The sequence below is a fragment of the Astatotilapia calliptera genome, chromosome 3, assembly GCF_900246225.1.
Source record: "Astatotilapia calliptera chromosome 3, fAstCal1.2, whole genome shotgun sequence".
Taxonomy (NCBI): domain Eukaryota; kingdom Metazoa; phylum Chordata; class Actinopteri; order Cichliformes; family Cichlidae; genus Astatotilapia; species Astatotilapia calliptera.
In genome coordinates, this window is record NC_039304.1 from 17,267,048 (window position 1) to 17,289,261 (window position 22,214).

The 22,214-nt window shown below is 41.5% G+C and overlaps 1 protein-coding gene across 1 annotated transcript in view; it reads left to right on the forward strand.

Annotated features, from left to right (window-relative positions):
• The window catches only part of rell1 (RELT like 1), a 32,978-nt gene extending 18,924 nt beyond the window's left edge, over positions 1 to 14,054 (forward strand). Inside the window, exons 4-8 of the mRNA XM_026162136.1 lie at positions 777 to 831; positions 5,601 to 5,849; positions 7,932 to 8,064; positions 10,349 to 10,392; positions 10,471 to 14,054. Coding sequence (XP_026017921.1) covers positions 777 to 831; positions 5,601 to 5,849; positions 7,932 to 8,064; positions 10,349 to 10,384 — 473 coding nt within the window. The 3' untranslated portion in view covers positions 10,385 to 10,392; positions 10,471 to 14,054. The remainder of the gene's footprint in view (positions 1 to 776; positions 832 to 5,600; positions 5,850 to 7,931; positions 8,065 to 10,348; positions 10,393 to 10,470) is intronic.
• The last annotated feature ends 8,160 nt before the right edge of the window (positions 14,055 to 22,214 follow it).

A 22,214-nucleotide genomic window follows, 5' to 3' on the forward strand; every position in this document is an offset into this window, starting at 1 on the left:
TTCTTTCTTCTGACCACTACTCATGTTAGGGCCTTCTTCTGGCAAAAACAAGTAGATAATGTTTTTGCACTAAAATTAACATCCGTTCACCGAGGCTTCCTTCATGACACGAGGAGGAAGTTTGAGGCAGACGTTTGTGAACGCTGATGTGAAATCTTAACATGAAACTCCTACGTCCACCTACATGAGTCATCTGTGTTTGTTTGTGTGTGTGCAGCTCATTTGTCACAAACTCTGCACAGATTTCTTTATCTGTGTACACAGCGGTGTGTTAGTGAAGTCAGTGAATGCATCGAGGCCTGGCCTTGGGGAAATGTGTCTCTGGGAGCAAATTATGTAAATCTACGCCTGAGCTACTTTGTCTGCAAGCAGAGGTCGGGCGCTGTTGATCGTGCGCACTGTGAGAATTTTTCAAACTTTACCTCCGAAGGCTGCATTCTCGACGGTTATGTGGAAGTTTGAAACTTTTCCGAGTAACACTCTGAAGCAACTTTGCTCCAGACAAAAGTTTTCACGGTCTGGCAGATTCCTCCCACCCAGCCGAGGTCTTCTGTGTACAGTTGTTATGTGTTCAGTGATTGCATGTGATGTGCCGTTTCGCTGTGTTAAAGAGTTAATCTGCTCGAGCCATCTTTCAATAAGCGCTCTGCTTTTGAAGTCACTGGAGCGTACTCCTCACTAATTCCCAACACGACTTTTATCTCCCTCCGTCTCTCTCCCTTTTTTTCCCCCGTCTTTATAAGCGTATAACTTTCTCTCTCTCTCTCCCTCTTTAGCAAACTCTGATGCCCTAAATGCCATGATTCATGAAAACAGCATTGATTCGGATGGGTAAGTGTGATCTCACGCTGTGAAGAACAAGTCCATCTGTTATTAAAAAGGCTTTCTGTCTTTGTTGGGCTCATCTTAAATTAATTGGGCAAAGACTCTGTGTACTAACTGGTTTGACCACCAGGTGGCACCATAAGCCTCCTTGAGACTCTGTGTCTGAGTGTGTCTGAACTGAGAGCATGCAGAGCAGGACAAGAAGAGTCAAGGCAATGAGGCCACAGTTTCCTCCTGATCCTATCCACATTGGCAGGGTCCGATTGGGGACACGTAGCTGGAGACCATTCCCAAAAAGCCACTGTGCGCCACTTCACTGTATTGTGGGATTATTAAAACATAGTAACTGGAGCTGCTGACATATTTCCTCATAAGATTCTTGGCTGTAAAATCAAGTAATTAAACAGAGTGAAAATATAAGAAATGCTGGAGGCTTAAGAACAGCAGAAGCTTTGGATGGTTAGTCAGTCGAGCCACTTATCACTTGTTAGAAGAATAATGTTCACTATAGACTTTGAACTTCTGGTCAAATATCGAACTATAGACATTTATAGATCAAATCCACAGTTAATTGTTGGTTAACAAAAACTTGGCCTTAGCAGATGGCTGCCTCGCTCTTAGCCTGGGTCTGCTGGAAGTTTCTTCCTCTTAAAGGTAAGTTCTTCTTCCCCACTGTCACCAAGTGCTTGGCCAAAAGGGATTGTTGGGATTTTCTCTCTGGTATCGAAGGGACTTGACTAAGCAATACAAAGCATCTTGATGTGTTTATTGATGTGAATTGACTTTATATAAATAAAATGGTATTGAACTAAATTAAATTAACTGACAAAATAAGTGAGAGTAACTTTTGAAGTTAGTGAACCTTAGAAGGTATTTAATATATATAGTGTCTAATCTGTTAAACTGAGTTATTAGCATATTGGCTGTATAACCTTTGTAATTTATACAGTTAAAAAAAAAAAGTGTAATATGTAGCATTATTAAAACAGTTTTATGACAACTAAACTGATCATCATAAATGTCTTTTCTATAAAAAGTAGTTTGAAAATAGAATAGAATAAATATTAGATTTTGTTGCACATGTACAATGATAGTAAAGGGCCATTCTAATCTGAAATGTGATGTTACCTTTGTTTGTGGTTCCCCTTGTGTGTAAATCAGGCTGCCAAGCAAACTCCAATCTGATTTAAACTTTTGTTTGGTATTAGCTTTAGCTTGATGTCGCAAACAAAGAAATCTAGTTCCCGTTTTAAAAACCTTTAAGTTGTTTTAGGGTCAGTTGAAAATGCAAAGAAACTTATATAACATAATGCTAACTAGCTTAAGTTAGCTTAAGTTGGCTAGCTAAAGTCCTTTGAGTCTTGCCACTTAGCAGTGCTATGAAATACCTGAAGTTCCTTATTTGGTGGTCATTTTGGACTATTTGAATTAACTTTACTTTTGAAGGTCACCACAGCATAAAAGCTATATCTAAAGAATCGGCAGTCAAAACTTGTTTAGCCATTTGATCTGAGCTGCCTCAAATAACATTCAAAATGTTTTTCCTAAGATGTTTTGACCAGTAAATGTGGAAAGAATACTGTTGTGTATTCATCAGTCACTTTTACAATGTAGATGGTGGTAAAAGATATATTTCTGCTACATACTTTTTTTTATTTTATCATAAGATTATCATTATTCATTGAATAGCAGGTCTCCATGTTAAACGTGTGTTGCGGCTAACAAAACACGAAGCTGTTGGTCTGCTAGAAATCACACTATATACAGTATGTGACAAGAATTATTACATTAAATCACTTCTAATAGCTGCTCTTGAGATTAAATGACATGTCTAGCATACCATGTGAAAACTGGGCAGCTATGAGCTAAAGCAGCTTTAGCTTGCTGCCTGTGGCCAGGATCACCCAGTAGTATAAAACCCGATGGCCTGAATGCATATGGAGTGTCTCCCACCACCCGTAAAAGAGCTATGACACGGTGGAGCGTGGAGGTGATGTAAAGACATTACTGGGGGTTCATAAGAGCTTATTGTGTAGCTTTAAGTGCAATAAAAGCTGCTGATAGCAGGGAAACAAGCCACGGCTAGAGCACCAGTAGCTCTCCTGCTGATAGCGTTGCAACTGGACTCCCCCAACCAGCAAACACAGGATGATGGGCTTTGGCCTAATACTCCTCTATAATCTAGCAGACGTATTTTGGTGAGGTCGCATGCAAGCCTGTAAATTAATGTCTTTACTCCTTGGAGCAATCATACCTCAAACAGAGAAAATCGGTGCAGGGGAAACACCGCTCACCGTCCCACCTCCGTCCATACAGAGCCATGAGCAGAGGAGTGCACATTAACAAGTGTAGTGGTGCTTTGCCTCTAATACAGGGGGAGAAGGAGTTGGGCAGATAGATGGATTAGAGGAGGAGATGCTTGTGACAGTAGGAGTCTAAGTAAATCGAGTTAGTGGAGTATGTTTCCCCCCTCTCTGTATCTCTCTCTCTCCTGCTGTCATCTTTCTCTCTCCGCTTCATATTGTGCTGGGCGGAAAGGAGATAAGAGAGGAAAGGTGTTTTCTTTTGTTGGGAGAAAACAGTGTGGATAAATGGTAGCCGTGTTGCATCTGCCAAGGATTAGGTACTGAGGTATTCTGCTGTGTCACACCGAGTGTCCTGTAACAAACATATAAATACATAAAAGGGGAAAAAAACTAGAAAACTGTGAATTCACACACAATCCCCAGCGTCACTTTCATGTGTCTCACTTCTTCAGTTCTCTCTCCAAATGTTTTCCTTCACATATTTCCACCCCTAGTTTGCCTTTCGCTTTTTCATTTTGTTCAGATGGCTCTCTGTGGTAGTTTCTCCTGCTGTTATGTCCCACATCTGTCTTTCTCTCTCGCGCGCTCTCAGCCAGGATGGGCAGCCTGCCAGTGGATCACTTAGAGATGGCAGAATAGGAGGGGAAGAAAGGATATCGGTGGGGGTAATTTATTGGATACTTGGGGAAGGAGAGAGGGAGGAAGCAGGAGAGAGGGATGGAGAAAAGGCTTCAAGGAGGAGAGTGACTGACTGTAGTGTCGCCAGAGCTCACTATCTGCCTCTCCAGCTTCAGTGCTTAACTTCCGTTCTCCTGCCATCAGTCCTCCACCACCTCTCTACCGTCCTTTAGTCCCTCTCATCATCTTTCCACAGCAGTTCCTGTTCTCGTCACTTTATCTCCAACATCACGTCTTTTGTTCTTCCGGTGGACCAAAATCACATTTTGTACCCTATTATTGGCCAATGACTCAATCTGCAGTGGCTGCATATGTTTATGAGCTGTCACATTTCTTGGAATAATTTTTAAAAGGCATTAAAGGCTTTCAATGTCCCAATAACCAGATTTGTTGAGGCTTAAAAGTACATAGTGCTCATTAAATTAAATTAAATTAAATTTTATTTATATAGTGCAGTATCAACATCAACAATAACAACTCTCGTCTAAAGACCCTTTTTTATCCATCTATTCTCTTCCGCTGTCCTTATCAGTGTCCTGGGGAGGGGCTGAAGCCTATCCCAGCTATCATAGCTACCAGAGCCATGAGCGCAGGTATCAGCACAAAGCAAAGACGACGATTGATTCTACTATAGAAACATGAAGAGGTAGAAGCTGAGGCTTTAAGCTTCATCACTGCCTTTGTTACCTGTTGAAGTTCAGGCTCTGGCTGCTGGGCTGGGGTCTGCATGTGCTCGGCTTTACCATCACTCTGGGTTCTTGGCTAGCTTAGTGTTAGCGTGCTGTCTGTGCAGAGGCTTGCAAAGAGCTGAAGCAGTGGAATGCAGCTGTTCCTGTCCTGGACACACACGAACTGAAATCAGCTGATTGTAGCAAGTACACATGTTTTTTTTCTTTTCTATTTGCCAGGCACGGATAATCTTTGTAATACAGGTCACAACGTAATTTTAACTGTAGCATGATTACTGAATTTAGTAAGATAACGCATTACAATACTGCATTACTCAAATATGTAACTTTGTTCCAGCACTGGTAAAGACTCCACAGTATTAGAAAAAAACCCTCAACAAAGATGGCCTCCTTTGAGCAGCACTTGGTGACAGTTGAAAGGAAAAACTACTTTTAAAAGCTCTAGCAGAACCAGGCTCAGGGAGGAGCAGCTATCTGAGGCGACGGGCTGGGTGTGAGGGGAGGGAGGACAAAAGTCACACTGTGGAAGAGAGCCAGAGATTAATAATAACTAATGATTAAATGCAAAGTGGTGTGTGAACACACGGGGAGTGAATGAAGAAGAAACTCTCAGAGGAGGAAGCTGGAGACAAACATCATGTGACGCGACACCCTTCGCGTCTGCGTTGCTTCTATTTGTGGGCTTATCTAATTGTTTACTTATGGTGTGTCTGAAACTTCACCTGCAGCCGCAGTAAACTGCTTCCATTTTTACTTTAAAGATAATCACTGAGGGTGATTGTTCTCAAAGAGCTTGTCAGTAATTGTTTTGAAGTATGAAATATTGATGTGTCATTTCTGCAGCGGCGGGCTGCGATAAGGGAAGCACTGCAGAATCCAGCGAGCTTAAATGCTCTGGGTAAAATGGGCCGAAGTCTTTAGCTCGTGTTGGGGTTTGTTCCTCTTACCTCACATTTTGGATGTTTACAGTTGTTGACCTATAAAAGATTTCTTAGTTCATTTCACAATAATATTGTGTAATTAATTCATGAAGGCTTTTAAAAAGTGGCAATCTGAAGAAAGAGCTGCGAGGATCACACATTTCTCCTCCTTTATCTTCAAGTCCTCCGCTCACCCCCACCTCCCCCGGCACTCCCACTCCTCCAATGACACCTGTATCGCCGGGGGCGCCCCCGGGAGCAGCCAAGCACACCTGTAACCACCTGCACACCATCGGGGGCCTGGGAGGCAACAAGAACATCTGTACCCGCTGCAACCAGAAGAAATGGCCGCTAATGAGGAAGCCGTCAGCCCGCAAAGCAGAGCTGCGGCACAGTAACTGTGTGGAGGTCACAGTCCTGGCTGTAGGCAGGTGGGCGTGTGTGTGTGTGTGTGTGTGTGTGTGTGTGTGTGTGTGTGTGTGTGTGTGTTTGAATCATAACTGAAGGACAAGCCTGGGTGTATTACTGCCTTTTGATGATTTTCCTGCCTTTAAAATGTTCTCAGAATCGCATCACGAGGTGGTTTAATTAGCAGAAGTAAATGAAAAATGACACACTGTTTGCCCCAGAGGGACACTAGGCTTGAGTGCACACAGACACACACGCGGCGCTAACAATCAAACATTAACTCTCGAAAATATTCACACTTCATTTAAAAGGCACAAGCATCTCATGCACTTTGATACCACACTGGGAGGTCAGAAACTTGTGGTCAGACTGCTCCACGTGCCACTGTTAACAGCACAGGTCCTCACAAAACCGAGACACGAACATTAATAAGCAGACTTCTGATATCTTATTCAGGATATCACCAGGACTGTCATGTTGACTAGTGAGTGTTCACTCAACTCTAAAGCATTAATCGATGACAGGAGCTATTCTTACAATTTAATAGACATCAAGCTGCTTGCAGAAAGCATGTGTATTTGGTCCCCTTGTAGAAAATCAGTATAAAACATGACCTAGCTTCAGGTTGGAAAAGCCAATCCCGAAGTACCTGCATTCTCTCTTAAAGCCACCAGATGGCGATAGCTGTGGTTCCAAAAAGAGTTCTGGTCCTGTAGAAGTGTGTAAGAAAATTAGTTTCTGATATCACATGCTTATTGGCTGATGAGTTGTGGCTGACAAGTCATTTTTAAGCGAGCGACCCGCCCCTCTCCATCACATTTGTTTTTTGCAAATAAAATGGTGTTAGCAAAAATGCTTTCTTAAACCAGCGGACAATGTTGCAACAAATGTGAGGGTACCATAGACAGATAAAACGGTGTAATCACAGTGATGTCACTGGTTAGTGTCTTATTTAAAAAAAAAAAAAAAAAGTAAAAGTATCAAGCATTTTCGCTGTTGCCTGCTTGTTGTTTAGAAACTGGACATGGCAAGGAGCTGCTCTGACTGAGCTGTGAGAAACCATAGACACTGCATGTTCATTGGCGAACAACTTTTGATTGAAAAATTGTTCGTCAATGAACATAATCCTATTTTCTGGCTCTGGTATTGACCTGAAACTGGCAACTGAGCGCATAATGTAATCAGAAAGAGAGCCGAGGGCTGTTGAGGCGGACAAGTCGCCCCCTACTGGTCACGAGGGCAAAGCATGCAGCTTTAAGGCACTTCTCCACCGGGTTCACCTATGTCCATCTTTTACAATGTCTGTGCAGGGAATTTGGACACCCTCATCATCAACCCAATGATCCTGCAGTGTGCAGGAATTTTTCTGGTTCTTCTTGTGTTTGTGTTCAATGTCCAGACTTTTAGTTTCAGTAATTATAAGAAGAATTCACCACAGTGAGAATTAAATCCTGGTAGTGTACTCCCATCATAAATCTAGTGCCGCTGTGTCCTAGATCCAGTTTAAAGTAAAGAGACCATTTCTCAATCCACCAGTGAGGCCGGGAAAGTGTGCAGCCTCTTCGCCGTCACGCAGCCTTCCTCAATGTCCCGCTGAGAGCTGATTGGGATGCGAAGAGGTTTCTTTTCATTTGCGCACTTAGATGAATGGCGCCGTATGCACAGGGGTCAGCATGACCTGGATACAAATATTCATTTGCTGATTTAATTAAAGCTTTAGAGTGGGCGGATGAGAGAGATGTCATGTTTAGGTGAGTAAGAAACCAAGAAAGAGAGTGTGTGTGTGTGTGTGTGTGTGTGTGTGTGTGTGGCTCTAAGAATGGCTTATGACCTGAGTTTCTGTCCTAGATCACTCAATAACAGACCATTTTCTGTTTTTAACTTGGTCATTTTTCCATGTAAATATAATATTTATGAAGTGCCACCTAAATTCTCTTTTATTTTTAGGTAAAAATATGATTCTTCATACACTCTACTGTATATATGTAGTCATTGTCATGTCAGCTGCTTAAGAACAGGGGTTTGAGCCAGCCCTGCGACCTGGACCAGCTCTCTCATTTGGATCGCAGGCTGCACAAACATTCAAACCCTTCTATCGTTCTCAGGTTCCGCGTGACAAAGTGTGAAAAACCAGCCAGGGAGCGGCGAACTCTGCTGATATTAGACTCTAATGGGAGCGTCCCCGCATCGCCCACAGCGGTGGAGCCGAACAGTCGACCAACATCCAAGTCCCCTCAGGTGTTTGTGTGTGTGATGAAAATGTTACCTGTTTCTGCTTTTGTCTTGCCTGCAGAAGAGCTCCGTTTCATATGTATCCATAAATATTTATGCGTGCACATATCTCACATTCCTCTTTATAATATGCACTATATTACTCAACCATCCACATCATTGCATTTAGTTGTTTCAGTCACTTCAATAACCAAAGGTTTATAAAATCACTGCTATGGTGTGGGGCTGATTTTCAGCAGTTGGTCTCAGCCCTTTAATGTTTCAGCATAGCGAGATATCTTGGACAATTTCACGCTCCCAACTTTGCGGGAACGGTTTGGGGATGACCCTTTCCTGTTCCAACATCACTGCACACCAGTGCACCAAAGAAAGGTTCATAAAGACATAAGAGAATTTGGTGTGGAAGACCTTGTCTGGCCTGCACAGAGTCCTGACCTCATCCTGATCCAACACCTTTGGGGTGAATTAGAGTAGAGACAGTGAGACAGGCCTTCTTATCCAACATCAGTGTCTGACCTCACAAATGTGCTTCTGGAAGAACAGTAAAAAATTCCCATAAACACTCCTAACCCTTGTGGGAAAGCTTTAGAAAATGCCTGAAGGTACTGAACTACACGCGACCTGTCATTTCGGCTCTAAACTTTGTGCTTTTAGGTAACAAGTCAGTAAAATGCCTGCAACACTTACAGTAGAAGTCTGCAAACACTCAGGTCCAGATGGAGACTTCTAGTGAATAAATATAAACACATGGCACTAGAGAAATATTACTTCTAGTATTTTCAATAAGAATAAATGAGATGGAGTAAAAGCTGCATTCATGGACAGTAGTTTTTAGTTTCTGTTCACTGATGCTGTTTATTGCAGTGGCTGTAAGAAAAAACGAATAAACGAGTCTTTAAAAAATTCATCATGCAGAGCTGGAGAAAAAAAGAAGACCAGCCTCCGGCCTGCTGTCTTCTGTTTACATCACAGGAAGTCTGGTTTATGAAATGCTGTGCTCCAGGTGATCGTGAGCAGCATCCACTCGTCTCTTTTCGATGTCTAATTTAGTGTTTACAGGAACAGGAAGCTGCGTCGTCCTGTTGCTGCCGTTAAACAACAGAAATTTCCTCGCAGATAACGTGTTTTCATATTCTTCAAACAAAAACAAACAGTGAACAACAAAAAAAGGTGCTTTCAGGCGCTTTGCAGCAAACTGCAAAGGTCTTTAGAGAAATCGGGTGGGTGGTGCTCCTGCTGTGAAATTAGCCATCAAGGTGAATCCTTGATCATCACATTTAATGTTCATTCACACATGTGAGCATTTCTTCTTGATGGATGCTAGCCGTAAACAGCTAATCGTCACACGACTCTGTTTTACATGGCTGTGTTTTTGTTTTTTTGCTCGTTTGCAAAACCAGTGAGAGTGAAAGATACCGCCGAGTGACATATGACATGGGTGGTAAATACTTTACAGAGTTACCTAGGCAACCAGAGACTGGAATGTCTGCTAGTGACCGAGGATCGGCTTCAAAGCGATGTGCCTAAACATGAACAGCAACCTGACGAGTTGTTCTCTACTCCAGTAGCATTGAGGTTGGCAGCAGACCATGAGAACTGGACGGGTAACAAAACAAATTTCCCACGTGTGGGACTAATAAAGGTTATCTTATCTTATCTTAACCAGCTCTGACGGGGGGCAGTTGGCTCAAGTTGCTGTTTAAAAAAGAAAGCTACGTATATGTTCTGTATATTTACAGCCATATACAGACAATGCACTCTCTGAGAAATGTTGCCAGAGACACAAAAGTGCAGAAATATCAATATCAGCTGCAGAGGCAACGCCAGAGATGAAAAGGAGAGAGGTTTTCTCCTTCTGCATTAGTGGATCGGTGAACTCGCCACACACTGAGTGCACAGTCCTCAACACTTTTTTGTTTTGAAGTCTTTGAGTACGATCATTCTTTAAAACTGGCTGCACATGCTGATGAACGAGACATGAGGGCTACTTCACAAAGCACTAAACTAGAAGGTGTCAAACATAAGGGCCCGGGGCCAGGATTGGCCCAGGAAAGACTCCATTCTGTCCCAGCGGACAGCTTTGGAAATGTGAAAGAGGGTATAAATTTGTAACATTTAACTGTATTTTCATAAATTCTACAGTTTTTCCTGCTGATAAAGGTCTTTGTGTTTGTTTCATTTTCTGTCAGCTTTCATGTTGACTTTTACCTTTCTTGGATGGATTTTATAATTTTTTATTATTTTATTTGTTCAATGTGTAAATTAGTCTGTGTATTTTTCTCTCTACCAGGAGCAGACAGACAGCGTGGACCAGGGGAAACGATAGAAAACCAGGTAAAGTGTGTTTGCATCGGCTGCACGCGTGTCTTAATTTTTCAGAGCTGTTTACATATTCTTTTATATTTCTTACAGCTATTAAAAAAGGAGAAGAGGAGCAACATCTGGACACTTTTTAAACCCAAATAAGAACTTTCAACATCAGTGCAGGAGGGACAGATGGATCCGGGAATCGTCCCCCTGTCCTGTCGCTCCACAGGGAGTGATGCGCTGCTGCTGCTGATGGTGGTGGTGATTTTACAAGTAGAGATGGCTCAGGTGTGTCTACTTGAAATGGTAGCTGGACAGCAGTGCCTCGCCCAGGAGTGTCAAAAAGTAAATGGAAAAAAAAAGCCGGGCAACTGCTTGATGTAACGATGGAGGCTCGACCAGCGCTGTCCCTCCCAAAAACTACAGCCGTACTCCTCAAAAAGCAACTGGTCCGTGATGCTTGTGCATTACAGTTTCACAAGGAGGTTTTAAACACGTATTACTTGGTTTATTTGTAGAACTAAATCCCAGGAACAGGTCTGTGAACCAGTTCAGGTCATCATTAACCAAACAGGAAGGAGTATATCGTGGCCAGACGCTAAACGGGAACATTAGCAGGCGTGACCAAAGCAAGGTTCTCACATCCTGTAATCATATGAACAGGATGACAAACTGTCCTCACAGTGCATGTCAACCTGATCGTCCCTTTTAATAAGAACTCCGGGTCAAAGAGCAAATCGGTTCAAATATTCAGACACGAGCCGCTCGCTGGATGTTTTCTGTTAGTCTGTTATTTCTGTTCTTTTTTTGTCCTGTGCAGCATCCTGCTAATACATTCAACTTGGAAGATATTAGCATACATTTGGAGTCTAGCCTGGTAATCACTCCTTTTAGCTCCGTTTTTGGTCTCCACCACCGTGACAGAGAATTAAAATGAAAAGGCAAAACCTAAAAGACAAACTGAAAGCAGCTGATACACATACTGCACTGGTCCCACTCTAGATTTGTTTTTTTGTGCTATAGTGTATCCTTAATAACAAAAATACAGTTTATATCAGTGTTGTGTTATATTAGCGTAGAGAACACGTATGAAACACATTCTGAGTTAAAACCTTTTGTAAACACATTAAAGTAAAAAGGGCGACGCTGTGATGTAGTGAGCCTCAGTATGAACTGTTGGTTTTTATGAGGCTGTTTGTTTTCTTATCGACTTCGTTCTGCCTTGACTTAATTTATCAAAGCCTTTTTTTTTTTTTTTTAATTTAGCCTGGATTTATTGTATTGTAGCGTGAGCTGCCTTTATTATATTCCATCCTGAGAGCAGATACTGCACAAATGGTTTAATCCATTGTGGATTATGTTATCAGCAGGCCCACCAGGATGTAAGCCTTATTTTCTCTTTCTAATGAGATGTGCCTTTCGTTTCTAAACGTGCTTGTGCTCGCACAGGTGTGTCGAGGCAAAGGTCAGATGGTAGGTGCTGTGATTCATTCTGTTTACTGTATCAAGAATCGTTTACTGTGTAGAGCAGAGTACTGAGTGAGTTACATCTTTAAGGAAATAGTCTTATTGTGAATGTAACCTCTTAAAGTGAGTACGTGAGGATGGCCTAGTGCCATGGGCTGATGCAAGATGAGGTGTGTACTCATTTTCACTCTTTATCCTATCACTTTTGTGGCCATGCTAACTTTGCTCTTAACCTCTAAGGAAGTGGGCAAAAAGCCTATAAACACAGTGGATCATGTTGCTTGTGGCCATAATTTCGGCAGGTTTGCTCTGTGGTCACCAAACCAAAGACGTCTCTGGAACATTGCACTAACGTAGATCAGCGTAAATATGATGTTATATCAGAGTTTCATGTGATGCTGTTATGTCATCAAATACAATATTTGAAAAATGTAAATGTAACGCTTTTCCATCGTGATTCTGTAATGGTGATCCTGGTCATGTACCAATCAGATGGTTGGCGGTTCTATCCTCGGCTCTACTGGTCTGGAGGTAAAAGTATCCTTGGACAGGATGCTGAACCCCGAGTTCCCCTTAAATAAGGTTAAAAGCACTTAAGCATAGAAAAAAGTGCTTACATGAAGGTTAAGCAGTGTCACAGGAAGTGCTCGCCACAACAGTTGGTCATGAGCAGCCGTTCCAGGCTCCTGTTGCTTAGGTAACCCTGTTGTATGTTTTTACTAACTTATCTAATGTAAGTCAGCCGTTTCCTGTGCTCTCATTGGTAGTCGCTTCTCTCGCTAATGTCCAGGCAGAGAAAAGTTTAACTCAGGACCCGCCAACTTTTCAATGTGTCTTTGACTTTCAGTCGTCTCTCATCTCCACGTCACTTTTAGTCACTTCCTGTGTGGACGCCCCTTAAAGAAAGATGTTATTAAGACGTTTTCCCCTGTGGTTAAAACTGTTGTATTGATTGGCTGATGTTTAGCACCTGATGTAGTCCTATAGCAACAATGTTCATATCAGAGATGTTTCAGTTAAAGTCTAGATTTTTTTCGTCTTTTCTAAATCGTATTGAAGATGATGCAGGTGTCAGTGACTTAGTATTTACAACAGTCTCAGCAGCATCTGCAGCTCATGTTGCAGGACAGCGTGACAGTAGAGGCTCAGAGACGAGCGATCGCTCCAGTTGAGTTGTGTGCAGACTGGAAGCAATTAGCAGCGACGTGACGACCAAAAACTGTAGAAAGTGAATGCTACTTGGGAACTTCAGGAGATTACACGCAAAAGATGCAGGTGAGCAACTGAAACAACTACCAATGAGAATAAAGAATACCTATGACTGACATACTTCCTGGTAGCAAAGACATTAGGGGGTTACCCGGGTAACCATATCCTGAAATTACTGCTTGTGACCAATGATCAGCTTCAAAGAGATGAGCCGGTTGCGTCCTTTGTGGACACAGTTTAAGCTTTTTGCTAGTTTCAGAATTTACTGCTGGATTGGCCCCTGAACTAACACCAACTTATTTTTTACTTCAAAAATATGCAGCTGCCCCAAAACTCCAGTATTGGTCTCACCCAAGTCAAAGGTTTCCCATCTAGTCAGCATCACTGACTGCACCCAAAGTTTAATCATACAACCCGGGGAGAAGCTGAACTACTGAAGGATGTGTTAAGTTATTCTTTTTACCCCATAAAGACATTTTATAAGCTCCCCTGTACCTTTAATGACAACGTCTGACACCTCAGTGTGCAACAATAAAGCTGTAGTTTGATGACATTTAGAATAGTTTCCAAGGGTCGCTGCAGAGGCAGAGAACACTCTCGCTATCTTCTGATGAAGATGAACTTCAAAGGTTATTCCTAGAAGATCTTAAACAGAAATACACAGTAAAGGTTGTAATTTTTTTACTTTTTCTACGATTACCACGTAACAGCTGATTCATGTGGTGGTTTAAGCACATTTTAAAGGGTAATTCCACCAGTTGTAGACATAAAAGTTTGTTTGCCTACTTGTTGTCAGTGTGACGTCATCATTCAGTTTTTAGACCGTGACTAAAACCAGAAAGCAAAAGTCCCTCCCCTGAGTGGAGAGCCATGCAGATGTGTCACCCATTTCATTTTTTATTTATTTATTTCTTTTAAACATGCATGCACTTTTTGTTCTTGATATTATGGGTCTGTCTTTTTTCCTCATTGTACAAAGACAAAAATAAAATCGACTAACACATTTTAAACCATGAAGTCGCCTCTTTTTGTGTTGTCCTGCACTGCATCGCCGCCGCATTGCAATGATTAAAGCCAGTGTCCGCTGACCTGCAGGCTGACGTCTCCCTCCCCTTCCCTCGTGCGACTGAACCATCCGTCTTCATATCCTATTCTGTCTCATTTCCTTCTTTGCTCACTGCCCCTCTCTCTCTCTTTTTCGGCGCCGTAATGAAAAGATGATTTGTCTTATTCATCTCAAGGAGGTAGTCTGTCGACCTCCGGCTCTCTATCATATTATTTCCACATAATGGAGATGAGATGGAGATGGAGGGGTGTCTTGAGCGCTAGACGGAGGATTAACAATGCTCGACTCCTTTTTTTTTTTTTTTTTTTTGTCTCCTCTTGACCTTCTGAGTCTTATCGGGTTAGGTCGTGCAAAAAAGACACAAAAGATGCCCGAGCTGGTGACCTTAAAAGAAAGGGCACAGGAGAGCTGAGGAAAAAGATACAAATCTGTTAATTCAGGTTATAACTTCACTCCGAACAACAGCCAGGATGTGATTAAACGAGGCTTCTGGGTGACACGTTGTTGCCGCTCGACAGCGCTGGATTGATGACTGACTTTCTGGCTGTTGACAGCGACCGGAGATGTTTACAGTGTGGTGGTGGGAAGGAACGAAACGGAACTACACTGGAGTCATGGCTCAAAGCTAACCCGCCCTTGATAAACGCAAAGCACAAAGATGCCTTCAGAGTGTTAAACCTGTCAGGAAGGTTGTGCATGACGGTGCAAAATGCGAGTAAGCTGCACAAGAGCACAAATATGGACTCCTGTTGCATGTGTGTTTACTTTTGCTATTAGAGTCGAGGTTCGGTCTCTGCGAGGTTTTCACACCAACAAAACAAACAAAAAAAGGAAATCTCCTAATTAGGTATTCAAATAAAGAGAGTAAAGGTAATAACGCTGCTCTGATATGTCTTTTCTGCATGACTTCATGAGCAGTAAATTTATCTCAGGCGCTGAATTATTCAGGCCTCCGGGCGACAGGGCTCCCATGCTGATGCCAGGCTAAGTGCCCTACATCTTATCTTTGTCTCTGGCTATCAGCCAAGAGGACGGAGCTCAGGGGGAGAAACTTCTTTTATTTCCTTTCCTTTTTAAAATTTTTTTGGGGGGAAACAGATGGGACTAAAGGGAGGAAGTCACGTCGATGTTTCACAGCGTTTGAACTGCGTCAGGGCTTTAACTTTAAAAAGGTGATTCGACTGTCTTCATAAGTGTGCAGATGGCAGAAATGACCCTTTGAAACTTCAGAGCTATTTAAATGCACAGAAAGTGGAAATAAACATGAATGCTCCAATATATCATTCCAGTATCTGTATCATCAAATATATCAGCGAGATGACAGCTGCTGATGTGAAGATCAAGTCTTCAAAATATAGTTGATTTATGTTGTTCATTGTTCACAGACAGGCTGGTCTGCTGGGTTTTCCCCACACAACCATCTCAAAGGTTTTTAAGAGAATACGAGAAAAAGAGAAAATATCCAGTGAGCAGCAGGTGTGTGTGGGTGAAAATGTCTTGATGTTAGAGTTTAGAGGAGAAAGGCTGATGGGAATGCAACAGTAACTCAAATAACCACTCATTACATCCATAGTATGCAGAAGAGCATCTTTGAATGGACTACAGCAGCAGAAGACCACACTTAGTGGCACTCCTGTCAGCTAAGAACAGGAAACCAAAGCTAGGGCGACCGTGGCTCAGGGGGTGGGAATCGCATCTGTAACCGGAAGGTCGCCGGTTCGATCCCTGGGCTCTCTGTCCTGGTCATTGTGTCCTTGGGCAAGACACTTCACCTACCGCCTACTGGTGTTGGCCAGAGGGGCCGATGGCGCGATATGGCAGCCTCGCTTCTGTTAGTCTGCCCCAGGGCAGCTGTGGCTACAACTGTAGCTGCCTCCACCAGTGTATGAATGTGAGAGTGAATGAATAGTGGCATTGTAAAGTGCTTTGGGTGCCTAGAAAAGCGCTATATAAATCCAATCCATTAGTATTACATTTAACACAGAATAACCAGAATTCGACAACAGAAGATTAGAAAAATGTTGTCTTAATTTCTGTTGTGACATTCAGATGGGAGGGTCAGAATCTGAAAGCATGGATCCATCCTGCTGTTTATGAACAGTTCGGGCTGCTGCTGGCGTGATGGTGTGGGGGATGTTTTCTTGGCACGCTTTGTGCCTCTTAGGACTAACTGAGCATCATTCAAACACCACAGCCTACCTGAGTATTGTTGATGACCACGCCCATCCCTTTATGACCACAGTGTACACATCGTCTGATGTCTCCTTCTAGCAGAAGACTAGTAGAGCCAATCCAGTAGAGCACCGTGGGGAACAAGTGGTGGAGCAGGAGGTTCATATCATGGATGTGAAGCAGGCAAATCTGCAGCTACTGTGTGATGCTGTCATGCCATCATGTCAACATGGTCCGAATTCTCAGAGGATTGTTTCCAGCACCTTGTTGAATCTGTATATCTGAATAACTAAGGAGGCCAAAGAGGGTCAAACATGGTAGTAGCAAGGTGTCGGTAAGAAAGTGTGCGGTGAGTGTAGAACAGCGGTCCCCAACCTTTTTTGCGCCACGGACCGGTTTATGCCCAACAATATTTTCACGGACCGGCCTTTAAGGTGTCGCGGATAAATACAACAAAATAAAACTAGTACCGGTACCATAAAAAAGAAGATTTATTCATAACACACATGAAACGACCCAGAAAAACTGAGTAAACCATAAAAATGATAACAAAATAACGCTAAAAACTGATAAAAACCCTGAAATCCATACATTTCACACTCAAACCTCAACTCTCGTGGCCCGGTACCAAACGACTCACTGGTCCGTGGCCCGGGGGTTGGGGACCGCTGGTGTAGAGGACAAAACAAAAAGCCAGATTGTTTTTAATTTCCAACAGTTTCTACAAGTAAAGCAGCTGCTTTTTTAAGAAATAAAAACCTAAAGCTGGAAAACCTTACATGGGATCTCTTTATGAAAACCTCCAGGTTGGTTTTCTAATGAAAGAGTTCATATTTAACTTTGGTGAAACATTAGTAGGTTTCCCAGGATGGGGGGGAGGTGGAGTATTTTTGGGCTGTTTTCTCAGACGTTTAAAAGGTTAAAGATTACATTCAGTGTTGACACTAATTTAGCAGGTTTATAGTTTGTTCACTGGGTTTCCAAGAGCGTGGGAGGATAAATCAACAGACTCACAGCTGGATGACCGACGAAATCCTACCTTAACAAAAGCGAGACCAAAAAAGAGAAAATCCCTCATTGTGCTGTTTAGTGCGGCTCCAGAAACACTCATTGTGCTTGTAGCTGCTGATAAGTAAAGCACATCTAACTTTTGTTTAAACTCTTATCTCAACTCATGTTCATACAAGCCTAAAGACGGAAAGAATAAAACCTTCAAACCGTGAAACAAACACGAACGATGCTTTTATTTTGTCCTGTGCATTTTCCTTTAAGCTAATACTAAAGACAATAGCAACAGTTTTTTCTCTTTACTGCGAGGTGGATATTTTCTCTTTAAGCATAAATTTTCCTCTGAGATGAGGAAGTGTGTTTGTGTGCTGCAATAAAGGCTGACATCATTAACGCCAACAGAGCCTTGAGAAAAACAAACACGCTAACTGAGCGCGCACACCTCAGGGACTCTACAGCCGACTGCCTAATGGACCTGATAAAAACAACGCAGAGGAATCCGACACGCCGGTGCTTTTTATTTGTCCGCACTCGCTGTGTGGATGTACAGCACAAATTAACTCGTTGCGAAGCTACTTTTGAGCCATTATCTTGAGTCGCTCTGATGACGGGGAAGAGACGGTGAACACTACAGAGATGCGAGCTTGGCTTACAGCGTGTAGAAGACTAGGTGGTAGAAAAGTGACGTTCATTCATAGAAATTAACAACAATTATTTATGGTTCTGGAGGAGAAGTTCAATAACAGGCTCCGCGAAAAAGACCTTTTTCTTTCTGCTCCTGCTAAATGGGAGAAAAGACCTTCATTGGGATGAATGTTTGACTAAAGGAAAACCATTAAATGCACCTACCTCTGCTTTACCGGCAGATGGGAAATGTTGTTCACAAAGTGTAAATGCACATGTGAGAAACAGGAGATATACCTGTAATAAAAAAATGTATGTCTTGGCCCTGAGAGGTCAAACACACCAGCAACTAGAAAAAACGCTGCAGAAGCACACAAATCACGACTGAAGGAATTAAGAAAAGACAACAGCAGGAAGCTAATAGTAAACTTGTTTTACTGTTATATACAGCAAGAACCATGTGACATGTTGTGTTTTCTAAGGTTTTTGTCCAACTTGGGTTATGTCTTTCTCGCTTTTGTGGCTTTTTTCTATTTGCTGACATTTAATTAAGTTGCAGTGCGTTTGACCTCCCAGGGTCGCTGTGCTGTTTTCTTGAAAATAATCTTTTTAACTGCTAATAACAAACCAGACAGTATTGGAAAGGATCCTGTGTAGTAACTATGTGGTTGACTTTGTGGACGTGGACGACTGGAGAGACATGAAGTCACTCCTGTTGTACTTCTCTGAAGTCCAATACGTGGGCTGCATGCATAGTTTGTGTTGTTGGTGTAATTTACCCACCTTGACCTTTTGAAGCTAAACACAAAGAGCAAAAGGTGGATCTGACTGAAACTGAGGACACTGCACAGTCGCTGGCTAACAACTTGAAAATGAACCTTCGTTAACAATGAGTGCATCCCAAAACGTTGATTCGGTTTCTCTGGACGTAGCATTTTCAGTCGGAGAAACGTTTTGTCAGTCAAACAAGTGATGAGCAGAATCAACCTTTTGGGATTTACTTACCTGGATGACTGAGCATGCATCAAGACAAATGAGTGTGCACACATTCAGCCTCCTTTTTTGACTCAAACAGGGCGCTTTGACAGCATTTTATTCAGTTTTGAAACTGCTGATTGAGTCAATGAGCAAGAGATCATTCACTGGCCATCCTTTGCATACAGTCTGTAGCCCAGATATCCAGACAACCGGCCGCAGCTGTCTCGATTAGGACTTCCTGTTCTTATGGGGCGCCGTTTGTAAAGTGAAACATGCTGAAATTAACGGCAACATTTTTCCACATTTAGCTCAAAACAAGTCATTTTTTACAACATTTAGTAAAATATTTGTAACTTTTCATATTTAAAACAGAATTTTAAATGTTAAATCTAAATGTTAAATATTCAATCTAAATGTTAAATGTTAAATCTAAATATTATATTTAAATCTAAATGTTAAATGTTAAATCTAAATGTTATATTTAAATCTAAATCTAAATGTTAAATCTAAATGTTAAATGTTAAATCTAAATGTTAAATCTAAATGTTAAATGTTAAATCTAAATGTTAAATATTCAATCTAAATGTTAAATGTTAAATCTAAATATTATATTTAAATCTAAATCTAAATGTTAAATCTAAATGTTAAATGTTAAATCTAAATGTTAAATCTAAATGTTAAATGTTAAATCTAAATGTTAAATATTCAATCTAAATGTTAAATGTTAAATCTAAATGTTAAATATTCAATCTAAATGTTAAATGTTAAATCTAAATATTATATTTAAATCTAAATCTAAATGTTAAATCTAAATATTATATTTAAATCTAAATCTAAATGTTAAATCTAAATGTTTAGGCTAACATGCAAATTTATTGCACGGATCAGCGGAAATACCAAAATAAAAGCTTTCCGAAAACCTCCGGTGCAAAAGTGTGCCGGTAGTGGTCAGACACGTTCGTTCTCACTCCCAAAGCGTAATAATTTTCGCTAGGTGACAAATTGTCAACATTTCATGCTTTCGGGTACCCAACACGTTCCTAAATTACGGCATCGGAAAAAGGAGAGCACATGAGAACCGTTTGGACTCAATCTACACATGTTCGTTCATTTTCTAAAAATCGATTTGGAAAACACTATTTTACGTCATTTAACTGCTAGTAAAGGTTAGGAATAAGGTTATAGTTAGGGATAAGGTTCGGTTTAGGGCTGGAACACATGGCTGAAACGTCTATTATGGCGGGACCGTCATTCCACTGGAATTCAGCCATAACCCGACCATGAGAAAGCACGTCCGGCGATTTAGCTGAAAACATCGGAAGATCCGTTTTGTCGGCCATCCAAAGGTTCAGCAGTAGTGCACTCTTAGTAGCTGCAGTCTTCACTTCACAATCGCTGCAGCACATGTCCAGCAAAATCGCTGGACATGCTCGTAGGCAAGAAGTGAAGCAGCACATGGCGGGGAGAAATGAGGAGGAGAACAGACACAATTTTGCACTGGAGGTTTTCGGGAAGCTTTTATTTTGGTATTTCCGTTGATCCGTACAATACATTTGCATATTAGCCTAAATATTTAGGTTTAACATTTAGATTTAACATTTAGATTTAGATTTAACATTTAGATTTAACATTTAACATTTAGATTTAAATATAATATTTAGATTTAATATTTAACATTTAGATTTAATATTTAACATTTGATGAAAAGTTACAAATATTTTACTAAATGTTGTAAAAAATTACTCGAAAAAATATGTTTTTGTAAGGTTTTGAGCTAAATGTGGAAAAATGTTGCCGTTAATTTCAGCATGTTTCACTTTACAAACGGCGCCCCATATGTTCTGCCCTCTGCTCGTAGCTGTGGATTCGCTTATTTAAAGCCTGTTAAAATGTGATAGGTCAGTAGCACTCGGACACAAACCGAAACTAGAAAGCTTCCTGAACCAAAGCTCAACAGATTGTACAGGAAATACATGCATACGCATACAAATGTTGCTTTATTTTTAGTTTTTAATTTCTGCAAGAGCAAAAAAATAAAGATTTAGAAATCTAGTAATTGCTAAAGACTGGAGAATTTTTTTTTTTTTTAAAGATGATTTTAGTAGTTTTGAGGTGGTCACTACATTTAAAAAAGTAAAAGCATGGATGTGGAATAAAACAAGCAGTGCGTTAGAAGTTAATTTGGTCCATCGCTGATCCAAAGGATGATATAAGTACATAATCCTGTTATTAAGGAGATGAGTCAGTCTTAGTGAGAAAACTCAGAATTATGCCCCTCATAAAGTGCTGTTTATGTTTGCTTGTTTTTATCCTGATTATCTTTTTTTACTTTTTGCTTATGTGTTAAAAGATTCGGATTTTCAACTGTAGGTGAACTTGGAAATTTTGGGATATTATGAAATTGAAAAAGGCTTCTACCCTCCTCTGCTCGTCGATGCCTCTTCTCAGCTGACAGCAGCTCACATGTTCCCTTTCTGCACAAACAATAACACGTAGCTTGTGCTGATGTTACGCTCGCCGATAAAAGTTGCTCACACCGACACGTCTCTTTTCAAACTTCGTGCTCTGCTGTTTGTGTGCAGGTAAAGCCTCAGCTGTTATTTATCTGCCTGTGCAGAGTGTATAATCTACCTTTCTGTGTATCCTTGAACCGAGTGAAAGGATCAAAGTGAGGCGGTGACGCACTAGGCGAGCTCGGCTCTGATGGAAAGATGAGTCACTGGTTTGATTAAGCAGATCCTGTTGTCATCACGCTGCACGGGAACATTTTTTGTCTTTAATGTCTTTGTCCGTAACGTTGAGAAGCAGGGTGTACGTTCAGAAGTTCATAAAGAAAACTGCTCTTTTTGATTTCTTAAAAACAACAACAACACAAAAAACAGCCCGCCAACGAGCTTTTGTGCTCATTTGTGCTTCGCTTGTGATTTCACCTGGTAGCTGAACAGCCGCCCACTGCAATGCACAAATGATGTTGTCCGTGGGGGGAAAAGTAAAAATAAAAACATAACAGGCTGTACTGTTCGCTCCCTCAGAGGCATTTTTGGATCAAAGCTTTGGCTAAACTGTGAATGCATTCGCACACAGGCCTCAGTGTGGATTGGAGTCTGGTAGTCTATCCCGCTGTGGTGCAGCACGCCGTATGTGACATGAAACCGCCTCTGGTCTTCTGTGGTTTTCCTGCAACGTCTCAAACTCAGCGGTGAGTGGGACGTGCTAAGGGATTTTAGTGAAAAGTCAGAGAGGGAGAGATACAGTCTGACAGACCCACGGGATCGTGGTGAGCGGGTAAAAAACTAGCAACATCACCTGCTCGAAACAGGCGTAT